This window comes from Cynocephalus volans, chromosome 10 (assembly GCF_027409185.1).
Source record: "Cynocephalus volans isolate mCynVol1 chromosome 10, mCynVol1.pri, whole genome shotgun sequence".
Taxonomy (NCBI): Eukaryota; Metazoa; Chordata; class Mammalia; order Dermoptera; family Cynocephalidae; genus Cynocephalus; species Cynocephalus volans.
The window spans coordinates 5,733,535-5,758,236 of record NC_084469.1 but is presented as its reverse complement, the minus strand read 5'-3'; the positions used below and the strand labels follow the sequence as shown (position 1 = coordinate 5,758,236).

General features: G+C 42.7%; 2 protein-coding genes and 2 non-coding genes across 4 annotated transcripts; all 4 read right to left on the bottom strand.

Moving 5' to 3' along the window:
• Positions 1–11,991: 11,991 nt before the first annotated feature.
• On the bottom strand, positions 11,992–12,063 carry TRNAC-GCA (transfer RNA cysteine (anticodon GCA)). Its single transcript has one exon. It is a non-coding gene; the product is annotated as a tRNA-Cys (tRNA).
• A 763-nt stretch (positions 12,064–12,826) lies between these two features.
• On the bottom strand, positions 12,827–15,515 carry SPMAP1 (sperm microtubule associated protein 1). The gene is made up of 3 exons (XM_063109226.1): positions 15,309–15,515; positions 13,866–13,965; positions 12,827–12,992 (listed from the first exon to the last, which is right to left on the bottom strand). Exons 1-3 carry the CDS (start codon positions 15,513–15,515, stop codon positions 12,835–12,837), a joined length of 465 nt encoding a protein of 154 aa, XP_062965296.1. The 3' UTR covers positions 12,827–12,834.
• Positions 15,516–18,319: 2,804 nt separating this feature from the next.
• RPL23 (ribosomal protein L23) lies at positions 18,320–22,289 on the bottom strand. The gene is made up of 5 exons (XM_063111917.1): positions 22,218–22,289; positions 21,556–21,639; positions 21,137–21,265; positions 18,586–18,699; positions 18,320–18,466 (listed from the first exon to the last, which is right to left on the bottom strand). Exons 1-5 carry the CDS (start codon positions 22,228–22,230, stop codon positions 18,384–18,386), a joined length of 423 nt encoding a protein of 140 aa, XP_062967987.1. The 5' UTR covers positions 22,231–22,289; the 3' UTR covers positions 18,320–18,383.
• On the bottom strand, positions 21,389–21,524 carry LOC134389843 (small nucleolar RNA SNORA21). Its single transcript, XR_010024802.1, has one exon. It is a non-coding gene; the product is annotated as a small nucleolar RNA SNORA21 (small nucleolar RNA).
• Positions 22,290–24,702: the final 2,413 nt, after the last annotated feature.

Below are 24,702 nucleotides of genomic sequence, written 5' to 3'. Positions count from 1 at the left end.
CTTAACAACCTACAATAGTTCTCCATTATTCATACTGAAAAGCCTACTTTTTTTTTTTTTTTTCCCCCGGTGGCTGGCTGATACGGGAATCCAAACTCTTGACCTTGGTGTTATAAGCCCACATCTTTAACATGGCAGTTATGGCCCTTTATGACCTGACCCTTCTGATCTCTCCAGTCTCATAACACTTCATACCCTTCATACTTACTCTATGCTAGAGCTAAACTTTGGTTTCCCTGACATAAAGAATGCTGTTAATAAAAACATTTTAAAAATAGGTAATGCAAGGGGCCAGCCCGTGGCTCACTTGGGAGAGCTCACTATATAGGGATGGCTGGTTAGCTCACTTGGGAGAGCGTGATGCTGACAACACCAAGTCAAGGGTTAAGATCCCCTTACTGGTCATCTTTTTAAAAAAGGTAATGCAAGAGGCTGGCTGGTTAGCTCAGTTGGTTAGAGAGTGGTGCTGATAACACCAAGTTCCGGGGTTAGATCCCTGTACCAGCCAGCTGCCAGAAAGAAAAAAAAAAAAGCCTATGATGTAAAAACAGAAGTCTCACTGTTCCAGAAACTATCTTGTTCGTGGTTTTATTGAGGAACATATTAAATTGCTAGATTAAGAGAATAACAGCACTTATCATTCTGTATTATAATTGCCTGTACACATGTCTGTGTCCATGTAAGTTCCATAATGGTAGCGACCTTATTCACCTTTGAGTCCATTATGCCTGGTACAATTTCTGGCACATAACAGTTACTCAATAAAGTGTGATTAAATAAATGAATGGATGGATTAAAGTCCATAAAGGCCCCATGTCCTGGAGTGAAAAGTTGACCAAGATGTTTCCTTGGGGCAAGACCTCACAGAAATAATAGTAATCATTAATATAACTAATAATAATACAATAATAAAAGGGGTTGTGTAGTTGAAAAAGCCATGTCTAACTTTAATTTGGATCCCAAGTCCATCTTGTATGTTATGTGAACGTGACAAGTTTTATAACCTCTCTGAGGGCTTTTCCCATCTGTAAAATATGCATAATACACCTACTGTTCCAGGTTTTTGTGAGAATTAGTTGAAATAACATTTGTAAAGCATTTCACATACTGCCTGGCAGAGAGTAGGTGTTCAATAAATAATAACAATTCTACCTACAATGTTACTAATATCTGTAGTAACTTATCTTCCAGGGCTCCTGACGGACATCAGAGGTTGGGAGGAAGAGAGTGATTCCAAAAGTCATTGGTGCCATAGATTGAGGTAGAAAATATTAGATTGAGGTAGAAAATATTTGAAAAGAGGACAAGGTTATTTTTGAGGTGTACAGATAACTAAAATTGCAGGAACTATACTAATCTATTTCTTTTCATCAATGTTTCTCAAAGTGTGACCTGGGAACAACCTATAACCGAACCCCCGAGGGTCTTCTTAAAAACTACAGTTTCCTGGACTCTACCCCTGACCCACTAAATCACTCTTTCTGGGGATGGGATCCACAGATCTTAAGTTCTTCATGTGATTCACATGCACACTAAAGTTCCTTTTTTGGGGGGATGGGGGATGCAGCTGGCCAGTATGGGGATCCGAACCCCTAACCTAGGTCTTATAAGGCCGGTGCTCTAACCATCTGAGCTAACTGGGTAGCCCATGCACACTAAAGTTTAAAAACTACTGCTTTAGAACAAAGTTAATTTTCAAGGGAAAAAACGTGAATGGTCTTGTCTTAAACCTGAGAACATAAAGGTTATTTACAAACACTAATACAAAGCTGTTTTCCCATGAGAGGAGAGGAGAGATGTCACAGGTGAATCAAGGAATTAATCTCCATGGCTAACTTGTGTTGCCCTTTCATCCAGCTATTCATTAATTAATTAATTCATTCATTCAATAAATTCATTCATTCAATAAATTCAATAAATATAGCCATAGTCTGTAAGGTGAAAAATGCTCTTCCCAAGGTAGAGCCAGGTCTCTGCTGCTTCTTGGCTACTACAGAGATGGACGCTCCAGGTTATGCTTCTTTAGGACTTACTGCAGCCAGCCCTGGCAAGTAGGCCATAAATAGCATCACAGCTGTTGAACCAGATTACCTGCACAGGCCCTGATCACAGAGTAGCAAAAGGTCTGGTTAGGCAACAATTCTTTCAGAAAGTAGTGGGACAGGGAGCTGGTGAAGTGGATTAAGGCCAAAGCATCATCCAAGTTAGGAAGTATTCCTGCCTCTCTTTCTTCCTTCCTTCATTCATCCATTCAGCACCTTAAGGGAGAGATTATTACTCACAGTGCTAATATGGAGGCTACAAAGTTGGAAACTGTTCCTGTCCTCAAGGGGCTTATGATATAAAGGAGGAGACAGATATCTAAACACCTGATATCACTATTGTGTAATAAAGGCAATAACTGACAAATATACAAATTGATATATTAACACAGAGAAACAAAAGATTTTTTACACAAGCTGTGAAATATAGTGAGCTCTGGAGTCAAAGCACACTTGGGCTGGGATCCTGGCATGCCATGTTGGAAGTCAGGTAACTTTTCTGAGCCTCACTTTCTCTATTATATCTAACCTACCTCATAAGGTTGTTGTGGTGATTAAATTAGGTGATGCTCTGCTTCCCAGTCTCAGACATTCAAGTACTACTTTCTTGATTTTTGCCTTATTAATATAACCATGATATTTATACTTTTATTTACATTGATTCAACTTTTAAAAAATTCCCCAATATTTTCATATGAAAAATTTTAAACCTGTAACATAGGTGAAAGAATTCTACATGGTCTACCATATACCCACCACCTAGATTCTACAGTTAACATTTTATTATACTTGCTGTATCACATTTCTGTCTATATATTTATCCTCTCTCTATCCATTAAGCCGTCTTATTTTCAGTGTCAAAGCTGCCAACAGTACACTTCCTCCTAAATACTTCAGCATGAATATCATTATCTAGAGTTCAGTGTTTGTTTACGGTATTTCTTATTGTACACTGGTTACAAAAAATGAAACGCACAAATCTTTTTTTTTTTTTTTTTTTAAAAGATGACCGGTAAGGGGATCTCAACCCTTGGCTTGGTGTTGTCAGAACCACGCTCAGCCAGTTAGCCGACCGGCCATCCCTATATGGGATCCGAACCCGTGGCCTTGGTGTTATCAGCACCGCACTCTACCGAGTGAGCCACGGGCCGGCCCTAAAACGCACAAATCTTAAGTGGACATTCACTAAGTTGTGACAGATGCGTACACCCGTGAAACCCAAACCCCCACCAATAAATAGAACATTACCATCACCCACAGAAATTCCCTCATTCAACTTCCAAATTAATCACTGTCCCACAGGCAACCACGATTGTGATTTTTGTCCACCACAGATTGGTTTTGCTTGTTTTAGAATTTCATACAAGTAAAATATAACATGCACTTTTTTGTACAAGGCTTTTATTCAGCATAATGTTTGTGAGATTCCTCCAACTTATATCCATAATTCATTCTTTTTATTGATGAGTGATATTTCATGAATAAACCACAGATTTTTAAAATCATTTTCCTACTGATGGGTCCCACTGTGTTTTAGTTTTGGCTGTTATGAATAAAGTCACTATGAAGACTTTGCTATAAATCTTATTGTAAACATATGATTTCATTTATCCTAAGTAAAATCTTAGGAATAAAATTGCTAGGCCACAAAGTCTGTGTATTTCAGTTTTATAATAAACTGCCAGACCCTTTTCCAGAATGGTATACCATTTTACATTCCTACCAATTTGATTGACAGTGTTTTGTGTCATGGTTTTAATTTGAGTCGTTCTGATGCATGTGTGGTATCACAGTGTGATTTTAATTTGCATTTTGCTGACAACTAATGATGTCGAATAGTTTTTCATGGGCTTTCATTGGCCATTTGTATATCTTCATTTTTTGAAAAAAAGATGGCCAGTAAGGGGATCTTAACCCTTGGCTTGGTGTTGTCAGCACCACGCTCTCCCAAGTGAGCCAACCGGCCATCCCTATATAGGGATCCGAACCCGTGGCCTTGGTGTTATCAGCACCACACTCTCCCAAGTGAGCCATGGGCCGGCCCCATTTGTATATCTTCTTTTGTGAAATGTCTCTTCAAATATTTTCCCCATTCTTTAATTGGGGTGTTCTCAGTCTTTTTACTTTGTTAGACTTCTTGACATTCTGAACACTAGTTCTTGATCAGATATATATTTTGCAAATCATTTCTCCTAGTCTGTGGCTTGGCTATTAATTTTCTTAACAGTGTGCTCCAGGGCTGGCTGGTTGCTCAGCTGGTTCCAGCATCAGCCTTGTAACACTAAAGTCATGGGTTCACATCCCCATACCAGCCATCGGCCTATAAAAAAAATATATGTATACACCTTTTGATAATCAGACATTTTAAATTTTGGTGAATTCTAATTTATCAATATTTTCCTTTATGCTTATTGCTTTTTGTGTCCCCTCTAAGAAACCTTTGCCTACCCTCAAGTCAGAAACATACTCCCCTAAGTTTTCCTCTAACAGCTCTATGCTGTAAGATCCTTCTAAAATTCACTTTCATGTATGGTGTGAGGTTCATCTTTTTCCATATGGATATCCACACATTTTTTTGAAAAGACATTTTCTTGCCATTGAATTCTTTTGGTACCTTTGTTGGAATGAGCAGGACTAAAGCCAGGCTAGGACCTAAAACTGCCTAGGCTGCAGGAAATGTTAAAAGACAGTTTTTTTCTTGGCATGTATTTCTATGAGTTCCCTCTTTTCCCAAGGTTATTTAATATTTTCAACCTTGGTTACATGGCAAGATGACATTATTTACATAAGGGTAAAGTTGTTTTCCAGTCAGCCTGGAGCTGCAGACTTGCAATGAGGCACGTACTATCCAGACCCTGAGAAACCAAGTTAGACATCGATAAAGCTATGCTGATCCCACCCCTCCAGGAGGACCATGAGATGACACCAAGGACAGGAACAGAAGCCAGATGGGGCCTTGGTGAGACCTTGCACCTGGCTCCTTGCATAGACCCACCACAGATCATGTCCCCATTCCTCCTGCTTTTCATTTCCCATGTTCTATTCCCTCAGCCTCCTCGTTAAAAACCCCTCAGTAAATCTGAGTCTTGGAGATGATTTAACTGTGTCTGTTCTCCTTCAGGCTTACAGGAGAGATGGGTTAGCCTGACATCTCTCCTCAGGTCACTGGTATTCCTGAATAAAAGCTGAATTCCATGTTCAATAACATTTGACGTTTGGGTTGTTTGTTTTTGTTTGGGGCAGGTAGCTGGACTTGGGTTCGATAACAAGATTTTGGTCAGCCTAAGCCGGAGCTGAATGCCCTGGGATAACAGATTTTGGCAAGCCAGGCCAGGGGAAGGCAGATGGACTTGGGCCCCGTATCACCTTGTTGAAAATCAAATGGCCAGGCAAGCGTGAATCTATTTCTGGGCTGTCTGTCTTCCTCCACTGATGGGCTTGTCAATCTTTATGCCAGTACCACCTGTCTTGATTACTGTAGCTTTATAGAAAGTATGGAGAGCAGGTAGTGTTAATCCTTCAATTTTGTCCCTTTAAGATTACTTTGGATATTCTAGGTCTTTTATATTCCCATATAAATTTTAGAATCAGCTTTCCAGTTTAAAAGCCTTCTGGGATTTGATTGGGATTGTGCTGAATCTATGAGTTTGAGAAATTGACATCCCCTATCACTACTGAGTCTTAATTTTGTGAACATGGCATATTCTTCCATTTATTTAGATGTTCTTTAATTTCAGCAATGTTTTATAATGTTCAGAATAGAGGCTTTGCATATCTTCTGTAAAATTTATTCCTAAATATATTATTTTTTGTGATGTTATTTTAAATGGAATTGTTTTTTAAAAATTTAATATTCAAATTGTTTGGGCCAGCCCATGGCTCACTTGGGTGAGTGTGGTGCTGATAACACCAAGGCCACTGGTTCGGATCCCTATATAGGGAGGGCCGGTTAGTTCACTTGGGAGAGCGTGGTGCTGACAACACCAAGTCAAGGGTTAAGATCCCCTTACCTGTCATCTTTTAAAAAAACAAAAACAAAAAAACCCCGGTTTGCTGCTAGTATATAAAACATAATTTTCCATATATTAACCTTATATTTTACAACCTTGTTAAATTCACTTATTAGTTGTTGGAGTTGTTTTATACTTATTTATTTATTTATTTATTTTAAAGATGACCGATAAGGGGATCCGAACCTGTGGCCTTGGTGTTATCAGCACCACACTCTCCCGAGTGAGCCACAGGCCGGCCCTGTTTTATACTTATTCAGTGTTAAAATTATTTGGAAAAAAAAATTAAGAGAAAATCAATTCTTGGGAAAATAGTTTGGCAGTTCCTCAAAGAGTTAAACTTAGTTACCTAGGTATATACACAAGAAATGAAAACATAAGAGGGTACTTCAAAAAGTTTGTGGGAAGGGCCGGCCCGTGGCTCACTCGGTAGAGTGCGGTGCTGATAACACCAAGGCCACGGGTTCGGATCCTATATAAGGATGGCTGGTCTGCTCACTGGCTGAGCATGGTGCTGACAACACCAAGCCAAGGGTTGAGATCCCCTTACCGGTCATCTTTTTTAAAAAAAAAAATAATAAAAAAGTTTGTGGAAAAATAGAATTAAATGATTATATGAGAGGCTGGCTGGTTAGCTCACTTGGGAGAGTGTGGTGCTAATAACATCAAGGTGAAGGGTTTGGACCCCAATACTGGCCAGCTGCCAAAAACAAACAAACAAGATCATATGAATCTTTCCATGAACTTTTTGAAGACCCCTTGAACATCCCATACAAAAACTTGTACATGAATGTTAATAGCAGCATTATTTATAATAGGCAAAACATGGAAACAACGCAAATGTCTGTAAACAAATGAATAAATAAAGTGTGGTATATTCATGGTAGAGATTATTTGGCTATAAAAAGAAATTTTAAAAAAAGGAATGAATTACTGATACATGCTACAACATGCATGAAGCTTGAAAACATTACACTGAGTGAAAAAAGCCAGTCATGAAAGCTCTTTTGTGTTGTGTGATTCTATTTACATTAAACATCAAGAATAGGCAAATCTCTAGAGACGGAAAGTAGATTGGTGGTGCCTAGAGATGTGTAGGTGGAAGGAAGTGAGTGACTGCTAAATGGGTATGGAGTTTCATTTTGAGGTGATAAAAATATCATAAAACTCAACTGGCTGATTAGCTCAGCTGGTTAGAGCACAGCCTTGTAACCCCAAGGTCTAAGGGTTCGGTTCCCCACTCCAGTCAGCTACCAAAAAAAAAAAAAAAAGTTCTAAAACTGATTGTGATGATGATTGCACAACTTGGTGAAAACTATTGCACTGTGCACTTTCGATGGATGAATCGTACAGTATGCGAATTATATAAAAAAAGCTGCTTTAAAAAAAAAGAAAATCAGTATCACTTAACATAAATAGAATGAGAAACCAAGTACAATATTATTAAATACTAGCTAGGTATTTATATGTGCTCTCTTTGATTAAAAAAGCATAGATTGTAGGGGGAGGGGGAAAAAAAAGCATAGATTGGGGCTGGCCAGTTAGCTCAGCTACACAGAGCACAGCCTCTTAACACCAAGGTCATGGGTTTGGGTCCCCATACCAGCCAGCTGCCTAAACAATTAAATAAATAAATAAATTCCTTAAATAAAAAACAGGGTGGGGGTTGGTCAGTTATTAGCTCAATTGATTAGAGTATGGTGCTGATAATACCAAGGTCAAGGGTTCAGATCCCCTTACTGGCCAGTGGCAAAATTAAACAATAAATAAAGGGGGAAGATTCATAAGTGTTAAAGAGCTAGCACCAAATAAAACACTTTCTTTCAGCTACTCAGGAATGAGAAAGGATTGAAAAGGGAATAATTTTCTCACTCCGTGGTTCCATGTTTTTCATGACTTGTTTGACAGCTACAGTCAAATTGCAAATACCTGCAGAACCCATCCTACGTTTGGGGAAAAATGAGATGCCAGATGCAAAGCCTCACTACACTACCAGGAGTGTGGCAAGTGCCCCATTCATTCAAGCAACTCTATTAAGTAGCAAAGGAAGGGACTTACAAGCATTTCACATATCACTTTATAAATTGTCTAACTGCAAACTAGCCTCTAAAACTTCAAATGGGTTTAAATCTCTTAGAGATAGAGGAGGAATTGCTGGGGAAAACACCAAATTGAAACAAGGACTAGCTGGTCTGTGATGAAATATTTCCACCATGAAGTTCTGACCCGCCACCTGCCTGTTTAGTTGCCATCACCCAAGAACAGATCGTCCTCAGTTCATTTGTGGCCTGTTCTGGCCTTCTTTTTTTTTTTTAAAGATGACCGGTAAGGGGATCTTAACCCTTGACTTGGTGTTGTCAGCACCACGCTCAGCCAGTGAGCGAACCAGCCATCCCTATATGGGATCCGAACCCGGGGCCTTGATGTTATCAGCACCGCACTCTCCCGAGTGAGCCACGGGCCGGCCCTGGCCTTCTTTTTTAAACAACTTTTTTTCCCCCTCTTTTGGAACTGGGTGGTAAGGGGATCTGAACCCTTGCCCTTGGTGTTACCAGCACCACACTCTCCCAAGTAGGCTAACTGGCTGGCCTTGGCCTCTGTAATATTGTAAGGAAGTGCTGTCTCCCCATCTTGGGCCCTGTGAGAGCAAAAGGAGGGAAAATTAGAAGAGCAAGTCCCTTCTTCCACACCTGAATGATAAATTTGTACTAGATACCTTGCAAGTGTTTCAGCTGACCTTTCTCAGACGTTTCTTCCCAACACTGGGGAGAATTGGACCCAAAGCCACCAGGATTCCTGGAAACTATTAGGAGACAAAAAAGATTTCTTGATTCCATAGACAATAGTAGGACCTGAGGTTGGGACTCCTACTGTGCGATGGAAGGTTCTGCTCCTGCTGCCATATGTCCAAATTGTGGTACGTGTTGCAACACTTGATTAATTACTAGGGTAAAAAGTTGGAGGTGGCTAGGTGTGTTGAAAGCAACTTCAAATATTGCCCCAGCATGTGTCTGTCAAAACACAGACACCACGAAAAGGGTAGGAAACTGAAACTGAAGAGAGCTTTCATTTGACCAAATGTGCATATTGGTGGAGTTATATTTACTATTCAGCCAACAACTGCCATCCTATATGGAGCACACAATATGTGCCTAGCATGTAGTAGGCATTCTGTACTATGGCTACTATGAACAAGTGAGTGAATGAATAAATGCAAGAATGCAGGGACTGGCCAGATATCTCAGTTGGTTAGAGTGCAGTGTTATGACACCAAGGTCAAGGGTTCGGATCCCTGTACCAGCCGGCTGACAAAAAAAAAAAAAAAGAATGCAAGAAAACTCTTTTCTGGCCTCTGTAAAGAGAGAGCAACCAATACATGAGATAAGCCACGTTTATACATTTCAAAAATTCATATATAAATAATTCTCATATGCTGGCCAGTTAGCTCAGTTGGTTAGAGCATGGTGTTCAAAACACCAAGGCCAAGGTTCACATCACCGTACCAGCCAGCTGCAAAAACAAAACAAAAAATGATCAATAATTCTCATAGAGAAACAAAGTCTGTGGAACATGTGTCTATCCCCACTCCTCTCCAAAACTCAGCCAAAACCAAAGTAGCTTATAACTCTACAAGGACGAAGAGAACCAGAGAGGAAACAACAGTGAAAGAGCTGTGTCAAAAGGTTTTTGAAAATGGAAAGCAGTATGGGAAGTGACTTAGCAGAGAAGAGGAAGCTGAGCCTCTAGCAGAGGTTCTCAATCTTGGGTGCACATTGAAATTACCTGATGAGATTAAAAAACAAATCTTGAGGCCTAGGACCCACTAGCTGTCAACAGTTTAAAATTATCTCCAGGTATATGGCAGCCCCTCAAAATACTAAATTACCATATGATCCAGAAATTCTGCTCTGGGTATATACCACGAAGAACTGAAAGCAGAGACTCAAACAGATATTTATATACCCGTGCTTATGTCAGAATTATTCACAATAGCCAAAAGGTGGAAATAACCCAGGTGTCCATAGATGGCTGAATGGATAAACAAAACGTGGTATATACATACAATGGAATATTATACAGCCTTCAAAAGAAAGGAAATTCTGACTCATGCTATAACTTGGAGGAAGCTTGAAGATATTATGCTAAGTGAAATAAGCCAGACACAAAAGACAAATATTGCCTGATTCCATTTATATGAGGTACCTAGAGTAGTCAATTCATATAGACTGGAAGTAGAAAGGTAGTGCCAGAGTTGAGAGCTGTGAGAAGAGAAGGCAACTGATTAATGCCTGAAGAGCCTTGGGAAGGCTGGGAACTTGGCATCACCAAGAAGGGCTGAGGAGTGGGCTGCAAATAGGGCACTTATTGTGGTTAAAGTCTGTATAAAGAGCAGTTAAGATCCCTGTTCCTTATCCCTGGTCCCATAGGAGAAAGAAGATTTATTTATTGGAGAAATTGAAACTGTGAGACCCCTCTACTTCCAACTGGGTGGTCCAGGGCTTTCAGAACAGCAGCAAGGATTAAGTGAAAGTTTTTTTGAAAAGTGGGATCACCAATTCCCTTCCTCCTCTTTGTCCTGCTCCCAGAATGTCAAGGTATATACCCCAGGCAGGAGATCTCAAGATTTTTCTATGGAGGAACTAAATGGCCTTGGGAGTGGGCAGGATGGTGACCCACAGATATAGACATTTGGAAGTTCCCAGATGAAAAGGCTGGCTCAGCACTGGACTAACTACAAGAAGTTCACCAGTCAACAAGCCCAAGTACACAGAGTTTACAATGGCCTTTGTCCTATGGAGGGCCAGTTATTTGATGAATGCGTTCAACATGACAGTTCAAGACTGAGGGAAACAGCAGCAAAAAGGACATTGAGGAATCAGAGACAATACTTGCAGAAGAAGAATACTTCAGAAACAACCGTAATTTTAAAGAAACAAGACAAAAGACTGTATCCATGAAACAAGATCAGGATGTGATAAAAAAGGAGTAATTGGAACACATGAGAGAACTAAAATTAAAGAGCCAATCAAATGCTCTTATCAGGCATTTTGAAACTCAAGGACTTGTCCTGAAGATACAGGTGCAGGTGGGACAATATCCATGGCACAGGATGAATGCCTAAGGTGGGCAGTGCCAGCAGTGGACAGTTCCAGGGTTGAGAACTTAGCTGGATTTTTCTGCTTCCCAACCCCTCATACTTACTGCTTTCTAAGTTGGGTTCTCCAAACTTCTACCAACTCTGAGACCCCACTGTGCTTGCAGTAGATCCCTTTTCTGCTTAAGTGGCCAGAGTGGATATGTGTCCCATTCCAAGAACTCTGACCAGCACAATAAACAACTAGGAAGAAAGTGCCTCCCTAACTCTGCAGAGAAAAGATTATAGTGTCCCAAGCAACAGGTTAATAATACTCTTCAGATCAGGCAGAAATATCCTTTCAAACTTTAGGAAAGCTTCAGTTAGAAATTTTTTTTCTGGTTAGAAATTATGCCTAGAAAAAGTGAGTACATATTTTTTGAGATATCTCTTTCTTGAGCTGCAAACAAATGATCTTTTCTGAGGCAACTGTGTGTGTGTCAACTCCCACCAGAATGAAAGCTCCCTGAGAACAGGGGCCCTCTTTTTCTTTCAATCTGCTGCAGCTTTGCATGTACTAATCTTCCAAAAACACATGTTGAATGAACGTATTTATCTTTACTCTTATATGTCAGCTTGTGTTCACAGCTCTCAGACCTAATCCTAGGTTTAGAATTTCCTCAGAGACTTTATGTTAATTGAAGCCCAGGGTGGGTTCTACAGGGGCTTTGTCCTCGTGGTCACTTCGAATGTGGGAGGAACTAGGCTTTCAATACAAGGAGTTGAAAGTTCTTTGTCTTTCCTGGTGACAGTGTGGCTGGCAGTATTTATTCTTGATTCCACTGAATTAAAAAACAAATTAGGAAGGGGGCACCCGGATTTGAACCAGGGACCTCTTGATCTGCAGTCAAATGCTCTACCCCTGAGCTATACCCCCACGGCCAGTGCAGGCCTTCTTCCTTGTCCATTTATGGTTACTCAATGCAACGAGGTTCCTCCCACAGTGGAGCTCTGACAAGCTTTGTGTTCTAAAGCCCCACCTTCTTTGTATCCACCACCTGCTTTGGCTTTTCTCCTGGCCACCAATAAATTGAGTGGGGACACTCAAAAAATGACATCCTGGAAACTAGCCAAAAAGGAAATTAATACAGCATAAACAGAGAAAATGTCCACCCACACAGTATTACAGTTTCAGAATCCTTGGGCTAAAATGACCTCAGATATCATCTTGTTCACCCCCTGCCTCCTGATGAATTGAGGGCAGAAAGGAGAAGGAAGATGTGAGTTCTTTTGGATGGAATCACTCCAACAGGAAAATTGGAAAATCTTTCCCAAGGCAACCAAAGCCAATCCCTGCAGCCACTCCTGCCTTCTCTGTTCTTGATGGAAACAGCCAGCTTCTGACCTGGGGCCCTGCTGATACCTGAGGAAGTCCTTTGTTGAGGGCTAGGTGGTATGGTTCCTTCTTATTACAAGGGCAGGAGAGAACTGAGGCCTCTCCTTTCAAGCCTGGCACTCATTGGGTCTGAGAAGCCCTTTCTCCTCTAGAGAAGCTGAGGGTGGAGAAACTAGCTTGCCCCCTCCTCTGCCTCAGGAAGAAACAGCACACTTTGGAGACACCACATTTTTTAATATATAAAATAACATTGAGAGTGCATCTAAACATCTGTTTGAGTTTAGGTCATGGGCTATGAAGGAAGAGATGCTGTTAGAAGAGAGGGAACGGGGTGACCTCTCCAAAGACGGATGGGCGCTGGCGGAGGGCTGGAGTGTTCCGGCGGTAGCCAAATCGGCCATTGAACCCATTGACGGGTTTCAGATTGGCATTGTAGTAGTCGTGCCCGGTCACCTGCTGGAGGCAATGCCCTTGGGGGCAGGGATAGAGTCCAGAGTCTGCATTCAGCCCCCTCTTGCCTTCCCCACCCCCATAGTGCTGGTATGGGGGCTGATATGGGATGCCCACCCAGCTGTAGTCACTGTCCTCAAATGTCCCGAGTCTCTTGACTGAAAAGTCAAAGGCCAGGAGGTTGAGGGGACAGTAGGCTCCCTAGAAATCAAACCCCGTCTGAGGAATAGTTGCAGGAAGAGTGTGAATGGTATATGCTGGGACAGGAGGGACCGGAAATTTCTGGGCTTGGCCGAGCTTGCCTTGCTCCCAGGAGAAGAAAGAAAACCCCACCCTTGCCTCTCTGCCCCATCTGGAGAAAAGGGGTGAGATCAATTTGGCTAAATGGTGCGAAGATCATGTGACTGGAATGTGGCTGAGGGTGGAGGAGTTGGGGCGGGAGGAGGGTTCACCCTGCCTGAAAAATCTCTCTCAACTCTCCCAATTTGTTGCCAAATTGGGCCTGGAAAACAAGCAGGACACAGCCTGCTCAGGGAGCAGTGAGAGGAACACAGGCTTTGGAGTCGGAAAGAGTGGAATTCCAATCCCAGCTCAGCCCTTCTTAGCAAATCGCTTTAACGCAATAAACATCAGTTTCCCCAGCTGTAACTCAGGGATAGTGTGAGGGTAAAAGGCACCTGACATACAGTAGATGCTCAATAACTGCATATTAGGGGGCACTGTGGCACCACCTGCTCACATATGAGAAGATAAGCTGGGAGGATACAGTCCCTGTGTCTCCTTTCTCCACCCAGGCCTCTTGGCCACCACAGTTTCTCTCTCTGAATTGTGGGACACGCAGTACTGTTCCTCAGTGGGGCCACGGTGAGGCTAGAAATGAAGGTGGCACTTGCCTGCCCCTGCCCAGTTTCTCCTGTTGAGGTATCTCTGTCCTTGCCCGAAGATGTGGAAATAATCTACTATCCAGCCATCCCTTCCTGTACCGCCATGATCCTGAAAGTAAGGAAGAAAATATGGAAGACTGTCAGCCACAGTGCGGACAGATGCGCGGTGCAAACTCCCCCGGTACAGATTAAATAAACTGAATGCAACAGCGTAGCTTGGCAGCGAAGGGCTCAGTCTCTGCTGCCAGACAGACTGGGTTCCAGCTCCAGCTCTGTCACTAACATGCTGTGTGACCTTTTACACAACCTTTCTGAGCCTCGATAAAAGTTCAGATAAGGAAGGCTTGGCATAGTAAAGGCTTAAACATTACCTTTATTTAAAAGAAAATAATACCTACCACAAATGGTGGTTTTGATGATTAAAGACTACTTAAACATAAAAAGTTTCCAAAATGTGTACACCGTATGACCTTCGAGCTTTAGATTCTCAGGTTTTTCCCTTTTCCCCCAGATTCTGGCTCCTTCTGTCATAAAAGTTAGGTGAGTAGACACATAGATGCGTATATCCACTTTTTAAAAAATCACTTTTTTTTTTTTTTTTGGTGACCGGCCGGTACGGGGATCTGAACCCATGACCTCGGTGTTATAAGGAGGCGCTCTAACCAACTTGTGTCCATTTATATGCACTGCCCACACACCGCGTGCACACAAGCATTCGGGACCACAAACGAACCCCAAGATTTGTTCACAGAGTAACTCCATAAATCCTCCTTTCCTTTCCCCACGCCATTAATATAAACACAAATGCTTCAGGCCAAAGATTTGTTTGTTTGTTTTTAAAGTAAGCAACAGCAAACGTCCTTCCCGGGCAAGTCCTCTGCTGGGACGGGGAAGGAACTGAGGTCCGCAGAGGTGCGGAGGTTCCTTCCCCTGGCTGAGGTCGCGTCGAGCGAGTCCCAGCCCTGCCACTATGACATCACAGGACGCAAGGCCGCTCGCCCTCGGGTCTAGTCGGTTCCCTTTGTTTTGCTCACCCAGGTCGCACGGATTTTCGCGGTTTTAGAGCATTGGTGGCGTGAGGTCACCCTAAAAGTCGGGACTGTGACGTCACAAAGGACAAGGAAACAATCTTCCTAACTGGTTAATTTGGGAGAAGCGGGCTTTGAGCTCCACTCCCTAGCCTTGAGGAAACCCTAAATGGGACTATTCTCGAGTTCAGGGCTGGAAAGAGATTCTGCGAGCTCAGTGTGCCCGCGCTCAACACCTGTCACCCCCTCCTCCAGTTCTCGGGTTTAAGAAAACGAGGGGTGGGTGTGGGGGAGCCTCCTTGGTGATGAGGGCGCTAGAGTGAGACGCTTGGATGTGGGGGGTGCGAAACTGGGAAGTCGGCCCCGCCACCAGGGCCAGACTCTGCGGGCGGAGACAGTGGGATCCTCCGGGAAGCTCCTATACCTGATCGGTTTTCCGTAAAACGGGCGGAACCACGTGGCTCTGGAAGTACCGGTGGGTGTGGCAGTCCTGCTGTGCATTGTAGGGCGGAATCGCCGACCACAGCTTGGGCCTTGTGTACTCATAGGCGTGGGCCACGGTGCCTAGGGCCACACAGTCCAAGATAAAGCCCTTCTCCAGTCGCAGAGGACACTCACTGAAGTGCGCCATTCCAGCCACCGCAGCCTCAGAGCGCCTTTCTGGTGGGAGATGAGGGACCTGGATGGGGGCTCCCCTGCGCATCATTACGTGTCAAGGACCCCTGCGACACAAACCCTATTGTCCCCCCTCATCCTGATTGGACCGAATGAGTCCTTAGGGCGGTGGCGTAAGCTACTTGCGTGGCCCTGAGGTGAGGAGTGACTAGGAGACTATTGCAAGAGGAGTTGGGAGATCGAAAGAGGAGGAAAGAGGATTACTGAATGTGGGAAGTTTGAGTGCAATCAGACGCAGCTCCCCAAGTGTTCCTTTTAAGAGCAACGTGGGCCTTGCAATCAAGGTCAGGGGTTCAGATCCCCCAAACCAGCCAGACACCAAGAAAGAGAAAGAAAAGCTTGTATACAGAATTCATCAGAGGTCATATAGCATCTACTTCCAACTCTCATTTTACAGAGCTAGAAGTTGAAGCTTAGAAAGGTTCCCTGAATCCAGTTGGGTGCACAGCCAGAACCAGAATTCAGGTCTCCTTCTCCTCTCCTCACCCCAACCCTTTTCATCAGCTAGTATTCAACCTCTTGTTAAAACAACAAAAAGTGGGTAAACACATATATATTACCATCATTTTTCTCCCCCCAATTTTATGTATATGTGGTAGGATACAGCAAAATGTCAATTTTCTCTGGTTATGACTAGGTGATTATTTCCTTTATACTTTTTCTCAATTTTCCCCCTGAATAACCCCCATATAGATGCTTTATAATAAAACACCCTTACACAAATTCCTTGGCTCCTCGCACCAACCCTATGAGGTTCTATTAAATTCAGTTGACAGATGAGGCAACAGGCTCAGGGAGGGATTTCCTTTTATATTCAGTACTTTTATTATATGAAGGCACAGGTATTACTTTTCAAAACAGAAAAAAAAGCTTGCATTATATCCATATAGAAAAATCATTAATCCTGGTGATTCACTACTCATCATATTTAGTTTTCTACACTATGACTAACAAGCTCCTATAAATCAAATCTGAAATTACAGGAATTAAGTCTATAGCCTTGAGTCCATTCTATTAAACCTATTACCTAGAAAGAACATGGACTTAAGAATAAGAAAATATTTTAGTGAGTGTAAATATGGAGATTTCAGGGCCGGCCCGTGGCTCACTCGGGAGAGTGCGGTGCTGATAACACCAAGGCCCCGGGTTCGGATCCCATATACGGATGGCCGGTTCGCTCACTGGCTGAGCATGGTGCTGACAACACCAAGTCAAGGGTTAAGATCCCCTTACCGGTCATCTTTAAAAAAAAAAAAAAAAATGGAGATTTCAGTCCAAGTCAAGAACATAAATCTTTAAAGAATGAAATTTGTGTACTGGCCAGCCACCAAAAATCAAACAAACAAAAAGAATGAGATTTGAAGTAGCAGCCATTAGGGATTATACACTATCACACACCAGCTAAAAATAGGATTCATTTAAAATGGCAGACATGGGGGCCTCATGTCACACTAAAGCAGATTTGAAATTCACCGGCTGGGGGATGAGGTAGAATCTAAATCTCTACAACCAGAGATTGATTTAATACTCCTAAAACCAACACTGGCCCAGTCTAGACGAAACACTGGTTCTCAATTTTGGCTGCACCTTGGCATCTCCTGGGAGCTTTTAAGTACTGATGCCTGGGCCCTAACCTCCATACTTCAACTTAATCAGTCTGGGGTATGGCCTGGAAACTCTTTTAAAAACTCCACAGGATGAGAACCACTGTGCTCAGTTCTGGTGCATTCCATATCCAGTCTTGGAGGACAAAATGGTAGTCACCTCACAAAGTGAATATGTACCAGGGTCTTCATATACATCTTAATCTTTGGCCTTGCAGTGTACCCAACTTCCAGATGACAATACTTAAGGCTGACAGGTACAGATAAACAAACATAAAACTTAGTCTAAAAAGCCTATTTAGTCAAACTACTAATCTAAACCAGTACTCATTTTTTCCAGACCCTGAGTATGTCACCTAAATAAATCAACCATCACATGGTTTGGAAAGAAAAGCTCAATATCAAGACAACCTCAACACCTTCAAGCATAATTCCCTATTAACAAGGCGACCACCCATCTTGACTTGCCAGGGTTTATGCCTGTTGTGCTGGCATAATTCTATCTTCTCTTCCCATTCTCAAACTAGAATTTGGAAGGTAAGTTGTATAGCCATCCTATAGCCAAAACATTTTGATAGCAGCAAAAAACCTGCAGGGGGCTGGCCAGTTACCTCACTTGGTTAGAGAACTGAGTTTTAACACCAAAGTCAAGGGTTTGGATGCCCATAAGGGCCAGCCACCAAACAAACAAACCAAAAAAAAACCCCCAAACAACTCAAAATCCTGCAGGCACTATTAACTTCAATCTTCCATCTTAAAGCAAATTTACATAGCAATTACCTTGTGTTAAAGGTCTTACTAACATTAACTCATTCACACAACAATTTGCTCAAATCCATGGTCAGGATGTAACTATACACTACTCTACCTTATCTGAAATACCTTTCTCACTGTAGGACATTCAGTTAAAAGCTGTAACCTGTAAACAATAATTACTATTTGCAATTTATTTTAGGAACTTGAAATTCAAATAACTGTATTTCTTTAACAGCAGAAATTGGAAATACAATTGGAAAGCACCAAAAGTTCTGTAAGCTCACAAAAGGACAAGGACTGTGTCTTTTTTTTACACATGCCCACAGGGTTTGCACTGTGCAGTTTCATTTGATGGAGACGGCGATGATTAAGAGTGTAGAAATAAACAGAAAGGCAAGCATTAGGAACAAGTACTTTTTAATGGATATATATATATATTTCTTCCCCACAAATACACTGGACAATCATGCAATGCTGCCAGCATTAGATGCAATCCTGGGCCACAAGTCTGCACACTCCTTTGCAACTGGTCCTGTGATGGCAGAACCTACATGAAAAAGGGAGGTAAAAGGTAAGACATCAGAGGGTTCCTTGCTTGTACTCCTAGATCAGAGTTAAACCACTTAACCTCAGAGACCTAAGGAACAACATTGACTGCATTCTTACCTTTCATCTCGCCTTTATTGTTTACTATGACTCCTGCATTATCTTCAAAATAAAGAAACACTCCATCTTTTCTTCGGTATGACTTTCGTTGTCGAATTACCACTGCTGGATGTACTAAGAGGGAAGAAAGGAGAGCAATCATTTACCTGCCAAGTCCCAGCACCACCACAAAAGTGGTTTACCCCTCTGGACAGAACGTATACATCATTAGTGGTTTATTTTCTAAAAGTAAGTGTGAGAGAGTGCAAATATCAATCACCCTTTAGGGAAAGACCCTAGTCACTTAAATCAAAACCACCAGTATTTTCTTGCAAATGTTAATTTGCACTCTCTTTTGGAAGAATAATTAACAACATACCAGCAGGAAACTTGCTAAAGCACAATCTATGCATTTTCCCACTTCACCTAACAGGTGGGAAGTATTAGGATCCCAGCATCACAGAACTATGAATGGGACACCCCACCCTAAAACTGAATGAGTGGACAGCTGTTAACCCGTCATTAGCCAATACTGGACACAGCACATATCAAAACCCCAAGAAAGTAACTTTTAAACCTACCTGCACTAAAATGAAAGACACATTTTGCAGACCTTCAAAATGAAGCATCACAAAGTAAAATAAAATGCTTGAAAAGAACTATTTGAGTCAGACACACCTGGGTTCAAATCTTGACTGATACTATCTTGGAGACCTTGAGCCGAGTCACAAGTTTTCCTCTTGTAAAATAGGGACAACAATTACGCTTCCACATTCAAGATCAAACACCAGAAATATAAAGACAGGGATCCTGATTACCCTTGAGGCAAATACCAGACAAGAAAAATCTAGGTAAGCAGACACTTTCTAATCAAGTTAACAATGGAATACACACTGAGAAGTAACCAATACTGTATGTACAGAGAGCCTCCTCTGCTGGACCCTCATCTACTTATAAACCACTTAATTCTCACAAATGCATCAAATAGATAAATAAAGCAACAAATCCAGGGCGCTAAGACTTTCAGTTCTGCCTCCTTTCCACATTTCTGTGCGTATTATATTTAAAAACAAGTCCAAGGTGAAAGGATGTATTTATTCATTTAGGAGAAACAAGAACCAAAGACATTAACAGAATTGGAAATTCTCTTGTCTGTCCCACCACTGATTGAGATCAACAGTACCTCATCCTGCCATCTCACCCAGAATGATGGCAATTTGCTCTGCTCTTCTCTGACACCTCCCCAGGCCACAAGTCAGAACCAGGTAGTGTTCTGAGAAGAGGAAAAAGCTCATGCAGTTGCATCCTCATCCCAACCAACACATTGATTAGTCAATGCTTATCACAATTGCAGTGCTACCAAAACCTCAAGAGGACATTAAAGGGAAACAGAGTAAGGTTTCTAACCAAAAGGCTAAAAATTTACTGGGTGGTATGGAGAGGTAGATGCAGCCACAGAGGAGTAACTACAATACATCACCATAACCAGTCATATCACATTTCTACTACACAGCAAGGGATGGCTAGGACTTCTCTAGAGCAAGACATCCCAGAGCAGAGACAGACCAAGCAGGCACAGGGAAAAAGTTCAGGAGCTGAAAGTTAAACGTGCACTAAATATCAGAAGTTCTAAAGTCAGAAGTGCTCCAAGGCTTCCCCTTTTAATTCATATAGTTGGTGGGAAAACTTCTGGGGGATAGCGCATGATTAAACAATGAGCAGCTCCCTCTTTTAGTCTCTATCATAAGAGATCTAGAACCAACCAACCACAACAAACACGCAGCTCATCACCGGGATCTCACAACCACTTGAGAAAGTATGTGTTATTATTCTCTTTCAAATCAGTTAAGTCTAGAAAAGGAAACACACCTGTGGTAACGTAAGTCTTAAAGCGGTGATCTCACCAGGTGTAGCTCTAAACCGTCTGTCAAAAAAATATTTCTTTACTAAGCACCACCATATATATTTGTTGACAAGGAATCAGTAACAAACCAAAGATCTGCTCTGATGGAACCTTAAGTAGAAGGCACAACCCTAAATGTTACAAAAAAGAATTTCCACCTGGGAAGAGGAGAGGTGTCAATAAGTAAATGAGCTGAAGATGAGTGGATTAGAACATTCCAGGCAGGAGGCCGAGCAAATGCAAAGGATCTGAGGCTGGAAGGGGTATAGGTTGGAGTGGTAATCCAAGAACTGAGAGGCTGGGGATGACACCCAGCAGATGAGGGTGGACTGTAAATTCCAGGAAGGCAGGCTTCTGTTTCTACAGGTATAGGTATGGGTATGGGAGGTGGTCTACAAGTGTCTGATAAACTGAGATGGGGAAGCACCAAGTTGAATACGCCAAACCCTCAGCTTACATCAGAAGCCAACGAAGATCTTAAGTAGGGAAGTGATAAGATGGTCCCCAAGACAGTATGAGCAGAGCTTCAATTTCATTTATTTATCTCACACTACCTCTAAAAAGAAATTAAGATTTAAGAAGCCTTGAGAACTGTAAAAAGTTCCATTTTCCAATAAAGGGTTATCCCTCAACTATCCACCATGAGATAAGGGCTCCTTGCATACTTACCCTTCTTTCTGAGCTCTGGTTTGCCTTTCTTGACTGTGGCCATCACCATATCACCCACACCAGCGGCGGGAAGTCTGTTCAGGCGTCCCTTGATCCCCTTCACAGAGATGATATACAGATTTTTGGCTCCTATAAAAGGATGTAAATAAAAACCTAGTTTTTTGAGGGTTACACCGGTGTAACAATTGCCAAACACTTCCAAAGTCTCTCCCACCACTCGCTGCCCAAGCGGTTAGTTCCCAAGGTGGAACTCCTTGTCACACCACCGATTGAAGCAAAACAACACAGCATGCTGCTACTTCACCCAAAAGCGGTGTTTTTGCTCTGCCCTTTCTTGACGGCTCAGTGGGTCATTAGCAAAAGGCCCATTGAGTGCTTTTAAAAGGGGGAGTGTAGCAGGGTGCAGCGAAAGGCCTCACCTGTGTTGTCAGCACAGTTGATCACGGCTCCCACCGGAAGACCCAGGGAAATCCGGAATTTCGCACCGGAGGACCCACCACGTCCTGCAGGTAGGAAGAGAAGGGAAACAGGATAAAGAGGTCACTGTCCAGACATGATTCGGAGTTCCCTTCACTGTCAAGCTATAAATTCATCACCCATGCTTTGGAAGACTGTATACTATAGATTAGCTCTCTCTAGGATGCCACTTACTCCCTCTCCGTGTGCCACCCGGTTCTCAAGGAACATAGCCACCTCCTCACTATTAACATCCTTATGCGAGATTAAGGGGCCTGAACGACTCAATCCTTGATCCGACTTTTGCAACACGCAGTTCCTCTTACAATACGGGAGACAGCGCCCGTCCCCGAAGCCGGAGCCTAAACCAGTTCAATTTCATCCCCATTACTGCAGCGCCACGCGCGGAGCGATCTCGCCGGTTTGGGTTTAGGATCACATCGGGATCCTACAGCACCCCCAACACTTTCGGGGACACTTTCAGTGCTCTTGCGGCGCCCCTCCTCTCCCTCTCCGACCCAGAGGAAAGCAAAGCGCCCAAGCTGCACAGGGCCGCCGCTCCCAGCGAGGCCGGCAGCCACCGCACGACAGATGGCGCAGGATCCCCCACAGCCAAAAACCTCACCTCGCTTCGACATCTTGGACGCCGGAAACGGACAAAAAGGAAATAGCCACAAAGGACACTGGGATATGAACCTTTCCGTCACGCCCACTCCCGTCACGTGACCGGAAGTGTGTTAAACCAGCCTCTTCCTCCCAGGACTCTCCCTTACCGTGCAGAAATGCGGGACGTCAGTTGCGACCACGCGTCTAAGTGGCGGGTGGGGCAGCAGAATAAGACGCGGCGTCTCCTCTCTACGAGCTTTAAAGTAGTTAGGGACATAGATAAATTGATTTGTTAATTTACCCAACACCTCTTTTGAGCACTTAGTTTGTGCCAGGCACTTCTCTGGACACTAAAGATTCAGAATTAATGTGCCATGCAGGGGTCCCCAAGGAACAGAGGGCGTGGGGGTGGGGGGAGAGCGAGCTCTAAACGGTTTCATTTGGATGTGATACAATTGAGAAGCGCCGTTACAGCGCTACAGATCATTCCGTCTGTGTGTGCTTGGTACCATGCCTTTCTGTATGTTACAGGTATTGCTTTATAACCCCTTTCACTGTTTCAAGATCCTCCTATTCTCCTGGCTTCTTTCCTTCCGTGGATATATTCATTCAAATATGTATTGAGCGTCTACTTTATGCCAGATTCTGTACAGGACATGCATCAGAGTACATGAGGGAACAAAACAGATCATTTTTGCCCTTATGGAGATTACATCCTGCCGGAGTAGAGGTGGATGTTACACACTGAACAATAGATATAATAGATAATTACAGTATATAGTGTGTTATATGGGGATAGTATTAAGAAAAAGTGAAAGGACAGTAAGAGGGATGGGGGTGCAGATTGCAATTAAAAATAGACTGGTCAGTGTAGGCCTTATTGAAGAAGTTGACATTAGAGCAATGACTTGAAGGTGAGGAAGTTAGCAATATGACTGGAGAAGATTGGTCCAGATAGAGTCATCAGCAAATGGAAAGTCCTAAGGCGGTGGCGTGCCTGAACCAAATGAGAGCGAGCAAGGAAGCCAGGTGTGAAGGGAATAGTAGGAGATGAGGTCAGAAGTATTGGAACTGAGGGACTGGCCTGTGGCTCACTTAGGAGAGTGTGGTGCTGACGACACCAAGTCAAGGGTTAAGATCCCCTTACCAGTTATCTTTAATTTAAAAAAAAAAAAGTATTGGAACTGAACCACTGTGGACTTTGGCCTTTACTGAGTGAAATGGGAGACAATTGCCCAATTTTAAGCAGAGGAGGAACACCGTCTGTGTACCAGAAGGGTCTGTGGTTGTATTTTCGAGACTAGACTGTTGGAGGGGAGACAAGGACACAATTAAGGAAATCTGTTAGGAGGCTATTGCAGTAACCAAGGAAAGAAATGACGGTGGTTTGGACTAGAGAGGTAGCAGGAGAGGTAATGTGATGTGGTCATATTCTGGATGTGTTTCGAAGGCAGAGCCAACAAAATGTGGTATATGAAAGAATGAGCCAAAAAGTCTCCAAGGCTCCTGAGCAATTGTCAGATGGCATTGCCATAAACCAAGGTACAGCAGTTAGAGCTGGCTGGTTAGTTCAGTTGGCTAGAGTGCAGCCTCATATCACCAAGGTCACTATGCCAGCTGGCCACAAAAAAAATAAAATAGGGAAGTCTATGGGAAGAAAGGGTTTGGTTTTGTGTTTTACCTGGCCAGTATGAGGATCCAAACCCATGAGCTTAGTGTTGTAAGACTTCACCCTTACCAGCTATGCTAACCAGCCAGCTCCAGAGCAGCTTTCTTCTGGCCATAATATCCTGGGCACAAGTGGTGACAGTCAGCTTTGTACCTCATGAATATGCATAACCAATACAATTTTTTTAAAAAAATAGTTTTCTTGGTTGGTACTAACATTAGTATTTGAACCAGAAAAGAGGGACACAATTAATTCTCTTCTCCCAGGCTCCCAGATCTAGACACCAAGTCTATCAACTTGACTCTTTTCTAAACTTTTCTGTCCATGAGTCCCAAGGTCTGCCCTTGGTTCAAAGCTATTGCAATAGCCTTTAACTGGTCTGACCATAATCTCCCATTGCTTAAAACCCTGTGCTATAAACTAGAGAAGCAGAACAGAAAAAGAAAGAAGAGAGAGAGAGAGAGAGAGAGAGAGAGAGAGAGAGAGAGAGAGAGAGAGAGAGAGAGAGAGAGAGAGAAAGAAAGAAAGAAAGAAAGAAAGAAAGAAAGAAAGAAAGAAAGAAAGAAAAGGAAAGGAAAGAAAAAACTCTGTGCTGGCCCTCTAATGCTTATAGAATAAAGTCCTAGCTCCTTAGCTTAGACTACTGCTACCACTCTAGTCCAAACCACCATCATTTCTTTCCTTCGGTACTGCAGTATCTTCATAACATTTCCTTACTTATGTCCTTGTGTTCCTTCCCACAGTCTAGTTTCAAAAATTCAACCACACTGATCCTTCTGACTAATTAATCAGATAGTATTTCTCCTTTGCATTAAATAGGGCAATGGTTACCCAT

Coding starts and splice junctions, on each gene's coding strand:
- SPMAP1 (XM_063109226.1), bottom strand. CDS start 15,515: ATGGCGCACTTCAGTGAGTGTCCTCTGCGACTGGAGAAGGGCTTTATC. Junction 13,966..15,308: donor TTTTACGGAAAACCGATCAG/GTATAGGAGCTT, acceptor CCTTACTTTCAG/GATCATGGCGGTACAGGAAG. Junction 12,993..13,865: donor GAGAAACTGGGCAGGGGCAG/GCAAGTGCCACC, acceptor CCTGCCCCCAAG/GGCATTGCCTCCAGCAGGTG.
- RPL23 (XM_063111917.1), bottom strand. Junction 18,700..21,136: donor ACCAGAGCTCAGAAAGAAGG/GTAAGTATGCAA, acceptor CTTCCCTCTTAG/TACATCCAGCAGTGGTAATT. Junction 18,467..18,585: donor CAATAAAGGCGAGATGAAAG/GTAAGAATGCAG, acceptor TTTTTCATGTAG/GTTCTGCCATCACAGGACCA.